The 12,915-nt window shown below is 43.6% G+C and overlaps 1 protein-coding gene across 4 annotated transcripts in view; it reads left to right on the forward strand.

Moving 5' to 3' along the window:
- The window catches only part of MCOLN2 (mucolipin 2), a 97,110-nt gene that overhangs the window by 15,602 nt on the left and 68,593 nt on the right, over positions 1-12,915 (forward strand). For all 4 annotated transcript variants that reach the window (XM_033917073.1, XM_033917076.1, XM_033917075.1 and 1 more), the window contains exons 3-6: positions 7,200-7,373; positions 8,521-8,674; positions 9,920-10,013; positions 10,100-10,196. In XM_033917073.1, the coding sequence (XP_033772964.1) occupies positions 7,200-7,373; positions 8,521-8,674; positions 9,920-10,013; positions 10,100-10,196 (519 nt within the window). The remainder of the gene's footprint in view (positions 1-7,199; positions 7,374-8,520; positions 8,675-9,919; positions 10,014-10,099; positions 10,197-12,915) is intronic.

Below are 12,915 nucleotides of genomic sequence, written 5' to 3' on the forward strand. Positions count from 1 at the left end.
AGAGTCGGGGCAGTGCACGGAAAGTCAGGGCGGGTGAACGGAGAGTCGGGACAGCGCACGGAGAGGCGGGGCAGTGCACGGAAAGTCAGGGAGGGTGAACGGAGAGTCGGGACAGCGCACGGAGAGTCGGGGCAGTGCACGGAAAGTCAGGGAGGGTGAACGGAGAGTCGGGACAGCGCACGGAGAGGCGGGGCAGTGCACGGAAAGTCAGGGAGGGTGAACGGATAGTCGGGACAGCGCACAGAGAGTCGGGGAGGGCGAAAGGAGAGTCGGGGTGGCCAGAGGAGAGTCAGGGCGGGCGAAAGGACAGTCGGGCTGCATGCGCGGTATACCCGTGAGCGCGGTATACAAAAGTTTTTGTACATAAAATCGTGGTTTCTGCGCGCTATACCCGTGTGCGCGTTTTACACGGGTGCGCGTTATCTGCCTGAAAATACGGTACACATTGTGTGAAGAAATATTTTCTCTGGTTTGTTTTAAATCTACTACTTAGTAGCTTCATCGCATGCCCCTAGTCCTAGTATTTTTGGAAAGAGTGAACAAGCAATTCACATCTACCCTTTTCACTCTACTCATTATTTTAGTGTTGAAATATTTCAGCTATCGATACCCAAAATGGTTAATCACTGTCTTTTCTGTGATTTCTAGCAGCCTCCAATAATCCTATATAAATGGTTTACAATGAGCTCATCAATATTAAATTGAGCACTCTGAGGCCCAGATGATGCACAAAATGAAGCGCCAGGGAGACTCACAAACTGAAGATGAGTTAAATCTACCAATGAAAGGAGGCCTGTCTTGTAGAGGAGAGAGAAGTGGGGTGCAGTGAAGGGAGGGGGAAGTAAACCCACATGGAGTGGCAGCTGGCTAGGAAAAATTGTTTTGAAACTTTATAGGGAGCAGAGGGAGATAAAAGGCTGGTTCAAGGGAAAATGGGAAACGGGACAGGATTAAAAAGATGTAAAGAGTAAAGCAAGCAGAGAGCTATTATTAAACTCTGTCCCCAAATATAAAACGTGAAATTATGCCTGTGCAGAAGGAGAAAAATGTAACAGTGCAGAGGGGGGAAAAGAACAAGGAGGAGATAGGAGGAAGAAACTGGAGGAAAATGGAAAAAAAAAACCTGGGGGAAAAGAGTGTGGTATAGATGGGCTGAGGGGAGAGAGGGCTGGTTGGCGGGAAATGCAATGGATGTTCTGAATGGGAAGGGAGAGCCTAGGAGCAGGAAGTGGGAGGAAGGAGAAACTGGCATAACCCTAGTTTTTGATCTGTCCACATTATCTGCTCTTGCCATTTAGATACAGACTGGTGACTCAGTACCAAAGGCACTTTTGTTTTCTTTTTTCTTTGCTTGATGAGGGAAAATTTTGAGTAATGAGTTCAGCACCTCCAATCATTTTCAAAAGTTGGCTCCTATGTTTATTCTGGTTATCCGTCAAATGCGCGCCTGACAAATGCACACACCAACAAATATGTGCACGACAAGTGTACCGTTTATTCTAGATCAGGGGTAGGCAACTGCAGTCCTCGAGAGCCACAGGCAGGTCAGGTTTTCAGGATATCCACATTTCGGCTGCAAAAACCAGAGGGAACGGTACAGTTTAGGGGGTGAAGAACTTATGTGCATGTCCGAAGAGCGGGATTTGGGTGTGATTGTATGTGATGATCTTAAGGGGGCCAAACAGGTTGAAAAGGTGATGGCAAAAGCTAGAAGGATGCTAGGTTGCATAGGGAGAGGTATGGCCAGTAGGAAAAATGAGGTATTGATGCCTGGTGAGACCTCATTTAGAATATTGTGTACAATTCTGGAGGCCTCACCTTCAAAAAGATATAAAAAGGATGGAGTCAGTCCAGAGGACGGCTACTAAAATGGTATGTGGTCTTCATCATAAGGCATATGGGGACAGACTTAAAGATCTCAATCTGTATACTTTGGAGGAAAGGCGGGAGAGAGGAGATATGATAGAGACATTTTGTACTTTGCCTATGAGACAGAATTTGACTGGCTTATAACCCGCTGGGTTGCCATCTGATATTGAAAGCATTTTTTAATGCAGTTGAGGCTTTTTCTCTACTATTAGAAAATGTGTTTCAGTGGGTATCTTCACCACTAGGCTAATAACATTGATATATTTTATGAGATTGGATTTTTTGTTGTATTATTTTTCTTGAGAGACATTTAAATACCTACATAATGTAAATGCGCATGAGTTGAGTCTCTTTAATTTGAAAGGAAACTCTGTAATGAAAGGACAAAGGATGAAGTTAAAAGGTGATAGGCTTCGGAGTAATCTAAGGAAATACTTTTTTACAGAAAGGGTGGTAGATTCATGGAATAGACTCCATAAAGGGTGGTGGAGACAGAGTCTGTGTCTGAATTCAAAAGGGCCTGGGATAGGCACTTGGGATCTTTCGGAGAGAGAAAGAGATAATGGTTACTGTGGATGGGCAGACTAGATGGGCCATTTGGCCTTTATCTGCCATCATGTTTCTATGTTTCTAATAAATATGCATGAGATAGATTTGCATCTCAAGAAGGCAGTGCATTCAAATCCATCTCATATATATTTATTGTGGATATCCTGAAAACCTGACCTGCTTATGGCTCTCGAGAACTGGAATTACCTACCCCTGTTCTAGATTTTTTCCCCTTTTTGAGCCTTTGCAAGTAACTTCTTATCCATTCTGTGGTTGGTGTTTGAGTAGACATTAAGATGTTCCATAAGCAGGGTTGTCCCTACCAATGAGCAAATGTTTCTCCCGCATGGGCCTGCTTTTTGCCTCTACTATGCTCAGCATCCCTCCACAGACCGCCCCTGTGGATGATAAGAACTTGTGTGTGATCTTTATAAGATGGTGCAGGGATAGTAGTATCCCTGAACTGTGCACTTTGTTCAGAATATCTTAAGCAAAAGGGGAAGCAGGCCAGTGTGACTGAATTGCAACATCGGTCATTGCCCAGCTGTCGGTGATTCATTTTTCTCTGCTAATTTGATGCTGCAGGATGTGAAAGAAAAGCTAATGGTCATTCATATATATCACTAAAATCTGGATAAACAAGTGTGTCTCATTAACAGCCTGGTAAAGATTAAATAGGTACAAAGTTACCTATTCTTTTTCTGTATTATAAATTTTTTTTTTTTTAACATTATTTAGATGGTGTTTAAAAGGGGATTGATGAAATATTCAGTCAATAATTTTTGCCCTGGATGAGTTTGACTAGACTCGGGTCAATATTGTGGCTCGATTTTTAGTTATTTGTTTACCTATGTATATTTTATGGTATTGTGGTGTGGCACTTCACTGACTGTGGACTTGAAAGGAAATTTTGTTATGTATCTTTATGTTTATCTTTCATTACTGGATTATTCCTTTTCCTTATTCATTATGGGGCTCGTAATTGAAAGAGAAAAACGTCCAAGTGCCGATATTAAAACGGGTTTTGGATGCATTTCTAAACGACCTAGGCCTACATAGTGCCGCTGAACGACCAAAGCTAAACAGGGCGTTTCAGGAGGAGTGTCGAGGGCGGGAGTTGGGCTGGACGTGGGCCGGCTTAGACTTAGTTGTACTGCATGTATAACCGAAAATTATACAGCAAAGGATCGATGGAACTTGGACATTGTGACTTAGACCATTTATAACATAATCTAAGTCACAAAAACCCACCTAAAGTCACCAGATAACCACTGCAAACACATAATACAGACCCCCATACACTACCCCAGTGTTCACCGACCCCCAACCCCATAAAAATCGTAATCAAACCTTTAAAATTCAGCCTCCATACCATCATCATCTGGCAGCCTGGCATAAGAAAGCCTAGTCGTCCAGCACAGAGGCGGCTTAAGCCGTCTTGGGGGTGGGTTAGGGACCCATGGAGAGGAGGACCCATGCCCATAAGCCCCTGTAATCACTGCATTGATACTTAAACATGTGCACCCCCAAAACCCTTTTGTACTGGCATATAAGTGGCTCCTGCAGCCATAAGGGCTATAGGGGTGGTAGATAAGTGGGTCTAGGGGATTCTGGAGGTGGTTTAGGGGGCTCACCATGACCTATAAGGGAGCTGTAGTGAGGAGAAGACATGGCACCCTTTATGTGAAGTTCCCTATAAGGTACCCCACTATTAGGTGCCATGTCTGGGTGTTCAGTCCATCACTTTGCAGACCCCCTCCCACGTCCAACAGGGCTTGTTCTAGGCATTTTTGACTTGGACGAAAATGTGGTATAAAGATGGACGATTTAGAGACTTGGATGATTAGATCTGCAGGACGTATAATTAGATGATTTTTGAAAGAAAAAAATTTTGGATGTATTTTTTTGAAAATGTTTATTACTTTGGATGACTTGCGGCTTAGAGGAAAATGAACTTAGACGTCCCTTTCGATTATGCCCCTCCACGTATTTATATAATGATTAAAAAGCTATAAAGAAAAAAAAGAAATATTCAGTCAAATGTTGATCAGAATAATTTCATGAAGAGCTAAGTTAAGACTAAAGAGTACTTTGTACTGTCCCTGATGTGAAGCTGCTTCCCAAGTTTATCATTAATTTGCTCCTTTGTCAACAGACCTCGCCCTTGCATTTTGTATTCTTCAGCAGTTCACTGTGTAGCTCAACTAACAAGAGATCTTAAACTGGGCCTTCAGGATCAGACCACTGCTGCAATATCGATTGAGCTTTTAGTAACAGGATACACACTGTGCTGCACTTTTAGCATAAGTCGAGAAAGGAAAACCAAGCTTTTCACTTAGGTGATAGTCTTCCAGATTGCGGCATCCCTCCCTCCAGGAGGGCCCCCAAGATTTGGGCCTGCTTTGGGCAAATAGCACTGAATGCCAGTTTCAGGTGAATTTTTTGCTGTCATGAAAGGCTGCCTGCTGTTTGTGTCCTAGTCACAACATGGGTGACTGGGGCCTGCACAAAGTGACAGGCACAATTGTGGCCACCTTGTTGGCAGAAAAAGACTCTCAAGCTCCATCTAGTCTGCACATCATTTACTGTAGCTCCTTTTAAATTTCTTTATTTATTATTTTAGCCCGCTTACACCTAAGCGGTTCACATGAATGCATACATAATTATCACACAATAAAAAGAGACAAAACATAGTTTAGATTCATAAACGTTCTTCAAACAATTATTTTTTTAAAAAAGCATCTACAAATAAAGCTGTCTTCAAGGCCTTCTTAAATTTCTGCAAATCAGGTAACAACCAAGGAGGTACTGTCAAACTGGTCTGTAACAGTACTCCTGTGATAATGGAAGTCCTAATTTTCTCATATGTACAGTTGTCACCTCCTCTCAAACTTGAAAAAGAAAGATTTGCCATGCACTAGAGATGGAGTCCATCTACAGTAGTGCATATTAAACTGTGTGCCCTGGCACACTAGAGTGCCTCCTGAGATTTCAGGTGTGCTGCGACACACTGGGAAGGAGGCTGACTGCCTACAGGATGCGCCTCTCACAGCGAGCACCCTCCACTGGCAGCTCAGGAGGGCCTTCACGTATGCATAGACTTCAACATGATGACATCACACATGCGCGTGTGACATCATCAGGGCGACATCCGCGCACTTCCGAATGCCTCGAGCTGCAGCCACTACACTTAGTTTGCTGCGGCACAACAAAGTTTGCGGGACACTGAGCTACAGGCTGCATTAAGACGCACCCTAGATTTAGAGGAGGAAAAGAAGAAAAAAAAAATATTCTGAATCAAATTCTCCCTGCCAGGCTCTGCAGCCAACCCCACACTCATTGCCAGGTTCTGCACCCTGTCCCCCCCTCCCTGCCAGGCTCTGCACCCTATCCCTCCTCTGGTGGTCTAGTGGTAGGCTGGGACAGGGCGGGCAGGGACAGGGCACATATGTCAAGGCAGATGACTTTTTAAAATATGCAGTGTCACTTCAGTAACGACTATTGAAAAGTAGACGAATATAGTGCAAAATATAGACAGCAGATATAAATTCTCCAAACTGACACATTTTGATCATTAAATTGAAAATAAAATAATTTTTCCGACCTGTCTGGTGATTTCTTTCTTTCTTTCCTCAGTCCCAACAATTGTCCCTTCTTCCCTCCCTCCTTCCTATGTCCCCCTCAATGCCTTCCAGCCTTTGTTCTTTTCCTCACCCTGTTGTCTGGTGATTTATTTCTTTCTTTCCTTCCTCAGGCCCAAAAATTGTCCCTTCCTCCCTTCTATGTTCCCCTCACTGCCTTCCAGCCTTTGTTCTCTCCACCCCCCCCCCCCCTTCAGGCCTAACAATTGTCCCTTCCACCCTCCCTCCTATGGTCCCCTCACTGCCTTCCAGCCTGTCCTCTTCTGCCCCCCTCAAGCCTGCCCGCCCGTTGGTTTTAATTGCCTCCCGCTGCTGCCACTATGAGGACATGTCCACGGGGGGGGGGGGGGGGGGAACGACTTATCAGCGCGGCACTGAGAGCAAGGGATGAGCGGGGACCCAGCGGTGCTTCACTCCCTCCGAACGAAACAAATTGCTGGGAAGGGCTGTTGGAGAGAAGGTTGGCCCGGACCTTTTGTCCGACGTCAGAATTGAGATCAGGGGTAAGGCTGCTGGGCGGCGGTGTGCAATTGCTGCACCTGCCTGGCCCTTCCCTTCCTCGCAGCAGCGAGCGAGGGGCGGGCACTGATCTAAATAAGGAAACTGGCGGGGGGGGAGGTTATTCGCTCCATAGGATGCACCCTTTTTTCCACCCACTTTTTTGGTGAAAAGTGTGGCTTATGGAGCGAAAAATACAGTAATTAAACAGCCTTCCCAAATAACCATTTGCTTTGGCTTCCTTCCAGTCTCAAATTGGGTGAGTTGAGCCCTTAAAGAGCAGAATAAGATGCCATTTGCATAGTGGCAGAAAAATGTTCCAAGAACTATTTAGGTTTACATGTCTGTAGTGTAACATCTCTATTCATTTCTTGTCCTAAGTCAGTTTCCCTTTAGTTTGCAGGGATACTGTAGATTCACAGAGGCTTATGTTTTCTATCCAAGCATTATAACTTAATTCCTCGAACAAACAGTGAAAGTAAACAGTTTTATAGCTGGTTGTAATGGCTATGTGCCTCATGACATTTTGAACTTAAATAACGCTTCATATGGAAACTTTCCAGGTTCCCCTCACCTGTAGGTTCCCATCTTCTTGGTACAACAGAGCCTGCACTTTTATGCAAATTTTTATTTTTTTTTCAGCTTATTCTTTTTGGATTAAGAAATCAACTGGTGGTTTCCTTTAAAGAGGAGAATACAATGTCTTTTAAACACCTGTTCCTGAAAGAATATTCTGGCACTGATGAAGATGATTATAGTCTAACAATTTACACTCAACAAGACGTCTACGACAGCATTTCTTTTGCAGTTAGCCAGGTAAGGTTGCACGGTATTTGTCCAACTCCTTCACTCCTGTTAATGTATTAGTAAAGGGTGACTCGTCAGTGACTTTGGGGTGTGATTGGGAAGGCTGTTGGTTGATGGTGTCTAAAAGTGTGTTTATAAGTTTTCTGTTCCCTTGAGCTGTTGACCTTGAAAGTACTGTTCTCTGTCGGGGTGGGATGAGGTGGCAGGTCATTTAATTCTCTGTAGCACGTATTTCTCTGTTCCTGAAACTTTGTGTATGTATCCTGATGACCCAGGGGTAGGCAATTCCAGTCCTCGAGAGCCGGAGCCAGGTCAGGTTTTCAGGATATCCACAATGAATATGTATGAGATGGATTTGCATGCACTGCCTCCTTGAGATGCAAATCTATCTCATGGATATTTATTGTGGATATCCTGAAAACCTGACCTGGCTCTGGCTCTCGAGGATCGGAATTGCCTACCCCTGTGATAACCCGTTCTGGGCTTCTGGGGAGGATGAGCTATAAAAATGAACAAATAAAGAAATTTATCAATATGATTCACAGATGCACTGATGTTCTGTAGGGTGAGTCCCGCAGTGGTTAAAGCTACAGCCTCAGCACCCTGTAGTTATGGGTTCAAGCACACACTGCTCCTTGTGATCCTAGGCAAGTCACTTAATCCCCCCCATTGCCCCAGGTACATTAGATCAGTGGTTCCCAACCCTGTCCTGGAGGACCACCAGGCCAATCGGGTTTTCAGGCTAGCTCTAATGAATATGCAAGGAGCAGATTTGCATGCCTCTCACTTCCATTCTATGCAAATCTCTCTCATGCATATTCATTAGGGCTAGCCTGAAAACCCGATTGGCCTGGTGGTCCTCCAGGACAGGGTTGGGAACCACTGCATTAGATAGATTGTAAGCCTGTCGGGACAGACAGGGAAAACTACTTGAGTATGTGAATAATTGCATATAAACCGTTCTGAGCTCCCCTGGGAGAACGGTATAGAAAATTGAATAAATAAAAAAATAAAAAATAAACAGAGCCTTGGTAATATATAACAGACCTTCAGTGCATTATAAGAACTGAGATAGTACTGTGGGTGAGGAAGAATTATAAGCTGGCGGCATTTTTTTACTGTTTTAGTCTAACACACAAAAAAAAATTCCCAATAGTATTGCCAGTTGAAGAATGTATCACTGGGTACAGTTGGCTATGAACATGATGAAGACAACATGGGAGGCCTCAACATCTGTAAACAGCAGTACCGGAAAGGCACAGCCATTCCTTCCAATGCTACGTTTTACATAGATCCCACCATTGAAACAGGTACATTGCTAATTACTTCAGAATTTCCTGTTATCATTTGCGGCATAGGTAAATCTGTCAAAAGCACTTTTAATACAGCTTCTGTTTTTATTCTTTCATGCGCTTATCCTCTGATGGCTTTTGACATTCACTTGCTAGATAGGTCAGCTCTCCAATATTTTATTATAGCTTACTATACTGTAACTTCCTGTATTTCAGTTGGGGCCCAGAACCAACATGTAGGAGGGAATCCCAAAGCCAGCCAATCATCTTGTTTCTACCCTCTAATGCTGGTCCTATTCTATCCAGAATTAAATGAGGTGTGGTGTGTGAGAGAAGGAGTGGAGGTACTTGGGAGGGGTTGGTGGGGGAGGCAGTTGCACCAGAGTCCACACAGGATGATGGTCTTGTAACAATCAGCAACACTATAATGAGTTTTAAAATAGAAGACTACACAGTGGGGGAAGAGAATTATAGCACTGGCAAGGTGACTTAGGCCAGGGTAAACATTAAACATTGCTGTTTATTACTAGTGAGATGCTGTATATATTAAAAAAAAACAACCCAAAAAACCAACAACTCTGGAGCTGCAGAGGTATGAAGTTGAACTGTCCATTGACCTGGGCTTCTCCCTGCCTCCCACTGTGAGTGAACCAATCAGCAGCAGGACGCAGAGAGGGGCCTTAGGCCACAGTGTGCTTAGTGGCAATGCTTCAGCTATTGCAACTGCTCTTGCATATTGCTGATTTAAGGAAGAATCTGCCTTTGCAGAACCCCGTCCCCTACTTTGGTGCCCCCTTTCCCTGTTCTCCCCTAATATGTGTGGTGCTTTTGAGGAAGCCTGGGCCAACATGAGGGGGTGGGGGAAGTGGCAGCCATTTTGAAATGAATTCACATGGGCAGGAGTGACAGGATAATCGGGGAGTGGAGAGGAAAATGGGTGACTGGAGGAAGAGAGTGATTTTTGAAGGTGGGGGGGGGGGTTGGTATCGGTCAAAAATGCACTGGAATTTTTGGCTAAAATCAAAACTAAAATTTGGTTCACCTTTAACGTAAGCGGTGACTTTAGTACTTATAACAGAATTTAGTCACCTAGATCCTTTATAAGAATCTTCACGTGGTGCCCAGCATTGTGACACCTAGCTTTTTGCACAGTTTCTAGAATTGTCCCAATATATGAAGTATTTACATTTTTTTTTTTTTTTAATTAAAATAAGGTCAGTTCCTGAAGAAATTGTGAAATGTCAATTTTTTTTCCCCTGCCAGAATGTTTGCAAGTGAAACCACAGTTCTTTCCTGACAAGACCCCCACTGATTTGCAGCTGCTGAACTCATCTTTTTTTAAGTTTGAGTTTTACAGGTAATAAGTATTTTCTTACCTCCTTTTTTAAACCAGTTTTTCTATATAAACGTATATATTTCCTCATTCAATGGTTTTCCTTTCAGGCTCATACAAGTTGAAATGTCATTTAAATTGAAGGGCATTGATTTACAAACTATCCATTCCCGTGAGTTACCAGACTGCTATGAATTTGAGAACACGGTATGTGCATTTTCAGGCTTGTTCATCCAGAAATAAAGCACTGCCTCTATATTTTGCAGTGCTATTTATTTTGAATAGCTTTTATTATTTTGGAAAGGTTGCTTGTTGGGGGGGGGGGGGGGGGAGGGAGGGTGGCTTTATCATTCTTATTTGTATTCTTTTACTTGTGTGGTTCGCTGGTAGGGCTGCTGCCTCTGTACCCAGAGGTTGTGGGATCAAATCCCAGTGCTGTTCCTTGTGACCCTGGGCAAGTCACTTAATCCTCCAGTGCCCACCGCTTTGAATGTAAACTTTGAAATGCTAAAACCACAAAAAGGCGGTATTCAAATTCTCATTCACTTTCCCTTTCCTTTCTTTCTTCCCATATGTCACCAGGTGATAGAGGGGTTCAGATTATTCTCTCCCTAGGGGACCATAAAAGAGTGAGGGTTAATTAAATAGAAATCAAGAGGAATGGAGCCATTTTTTATTCTACCTCCTTTTAGGAATTATATTGGTCCTGTTATGCCACGGCTAAATGGACCAGCAAAAAAAAATAAAAAAAATACTTGGGTTCTGTGGTCTCTAAAGATCCTACACTGCATCTTTATTTGGTTGATGTGCAGGCAAAAACCTTTTGTTTTCGTTTTCCTTTGTGTTTCTTGATCTATTTTATTTTCATTACATTCTACTATACTTCTCCCTCCGTATCCTCGGTTTCAGTATCTGCGGATTCGGTTATTCACGATTTTTTTTTTTGTCTAAGTTTTCCTCTATTTTTCTTCTATTTTTAGGCTGTCCGAGCCTCCTGGATCTTACCTGGTGGTCTAGCGGGGCAGGAGCGATCTTCCTATGCTCCTGCCCCGTGCAGAGTCATCATCAGAATGGCTGCCGTGAGTTCCCGTTGTGGTCTTGAGACTACAACGGGAACTCACGGCAGCCATTTTGATGACCGCTCTGCGCGGGGCAGGAGCATAGGAAGATCGCTCCTGCCTCGTGTCACCGCTAGACCACCAGGTAAGATCCGGAGATGCAGGAGGGAGGCGGGGGTGGGTCAGAGCCGGATCAAAAACGTATTCGTGATTTTTCACAATTTGCGGGCTGGCTCTGCACCTAACCCCCGCGAATACGGAGGGAGAGCTGTACTAATTTTATATACTACTACTAGATGTTCGCAGTGTTGTACACAAACATGTAGAAGATGTTCCTTTCTAGTCTTTTCAAGATAAACAGAACAAATAAGAGATATGGGAGTTTCTTTTATTATGAAAATGATTATAACATGGGTATTAAAACAGGCAAATAAAAGTAGCTTTTAGCTTGGCTTTGAATAGGGACAGAGACTGACTAAGGAAGTCTCTTTCAAGTACACTTCCCCCTCCGTATTTGCGAATTCCGTATCTACGGATTCACTTAGTCGCGATTTTAAACCAAAAAATGCATTTTTATTTTTCAGGTTATTTTAAGCCCTGTAAGCCCACCCTTCCCCAAAGCCTTACCTGGTGATCTAGCGGGTTTTCAGGGCAGGAGCGATCGTCCCACGCTACTGCCCCATGCAGATCGCTCACAGGAAATGGTTCGAGAGACTACGGGAGCTCAAAGCAGCCATTTTCTGTGAGCGATCTGCAGAGGGCAGGAGCATGGGACGATCGCTCCTGCATGAAAACCCGCTAGACCACCAGGTAAGGCTTAAGGGGGGGGTGCTTTCAGGGCTTAAAATAGCCGGGGGAAGTGAGGAATTAGGGGCAGAACCAGCCCAAATATTATTCGTATTTTTTAATATTCGCGGGCCGGCTCTGCCCGTAACCCCTGCGAATACGGAGGGGGAAGTGTATATGGTGCAACAAAATAGAATGAAAATAGTCTGGAGTTGGTGGTGGAGGACAAGGACATAGATAAGAGTGACTTACTCAAAGAAGGGGTGTTGGAAGAGATAAGAGAGGAGAGATTCTGAGGAACTGTAGAACGAATGCACTACTTGCAAGTCAGAAAAAAAAGTTTGAACTATACAGTAAAACCTTGGATTGCAAGTAATTTGGTATGCAAGTGTTTTGTATGACAAGCAAAACATTTTATTAAATTTTAACTTGATAAACAAGCAATGTCTTGCAATTCAAGTACATACAGTATACACACATCACAATTGAGCCGATGGTTCTTCGCTCTCTGACACTGTAAGAGTGTAGTGAGTGTTCTAAACAAGCAAAGTCTTGCAATACGAGTACATACAGTATACACACATCACATCATCACAACTGAGCCAATGGTTCTTCTCTCTCTGATCCTGCAGGAGTGTAGTGACTGTTCTAAATGAGTGAGGTTTTGCAATACAAGTACGTATAGTATTTTGTATTAAAGTTTTTGGGTTGTGAAACGAATCGTCTAAGTTTCCATTATTTCCTGTGGAGAAATTTGCTTTGATATACGAGTGCTTTGGATTACATGCATGCTTCTGGAAAGAATTATGCTCACAAACCAAGGTTTGGGGGTAGAGAGTTAGTGAAGTGACTTGAGGCATTATGTGAGTGTAGCAACTTTGGCAAAACATGTCATGCAGCAGGATTCTGCACAGATTGAAGGGGAGAGAAATCGTTCAATGGGAGATCTGTGAGGGGCAGGTAGCAGTAGTCTAAGCGGGAGATGATGATGGTGTGGATAAGAATTTTTGGTGTGTGTTCAGAACGGAAGGAATGAATTTAGGTGGTGATACAAAGAAACCAGGTATCAGCAGTCTGTTGGT

Source organism: Geotrypetes seraphini, chromosome 12, assembly GCF_902459505.1.
Source record: "Geotrypetes seraphini chromosome 12, aGeoSer1.1, whole genome shotgun sequence".
Classification (NCBI taxonomy): domain Eukaryota; kingdom Metazoa; phylum Chordata; class Amphibia; order Gymnophiona; family Dermophiidae; genus Geotrypetes; species Geotrypetes seraphini.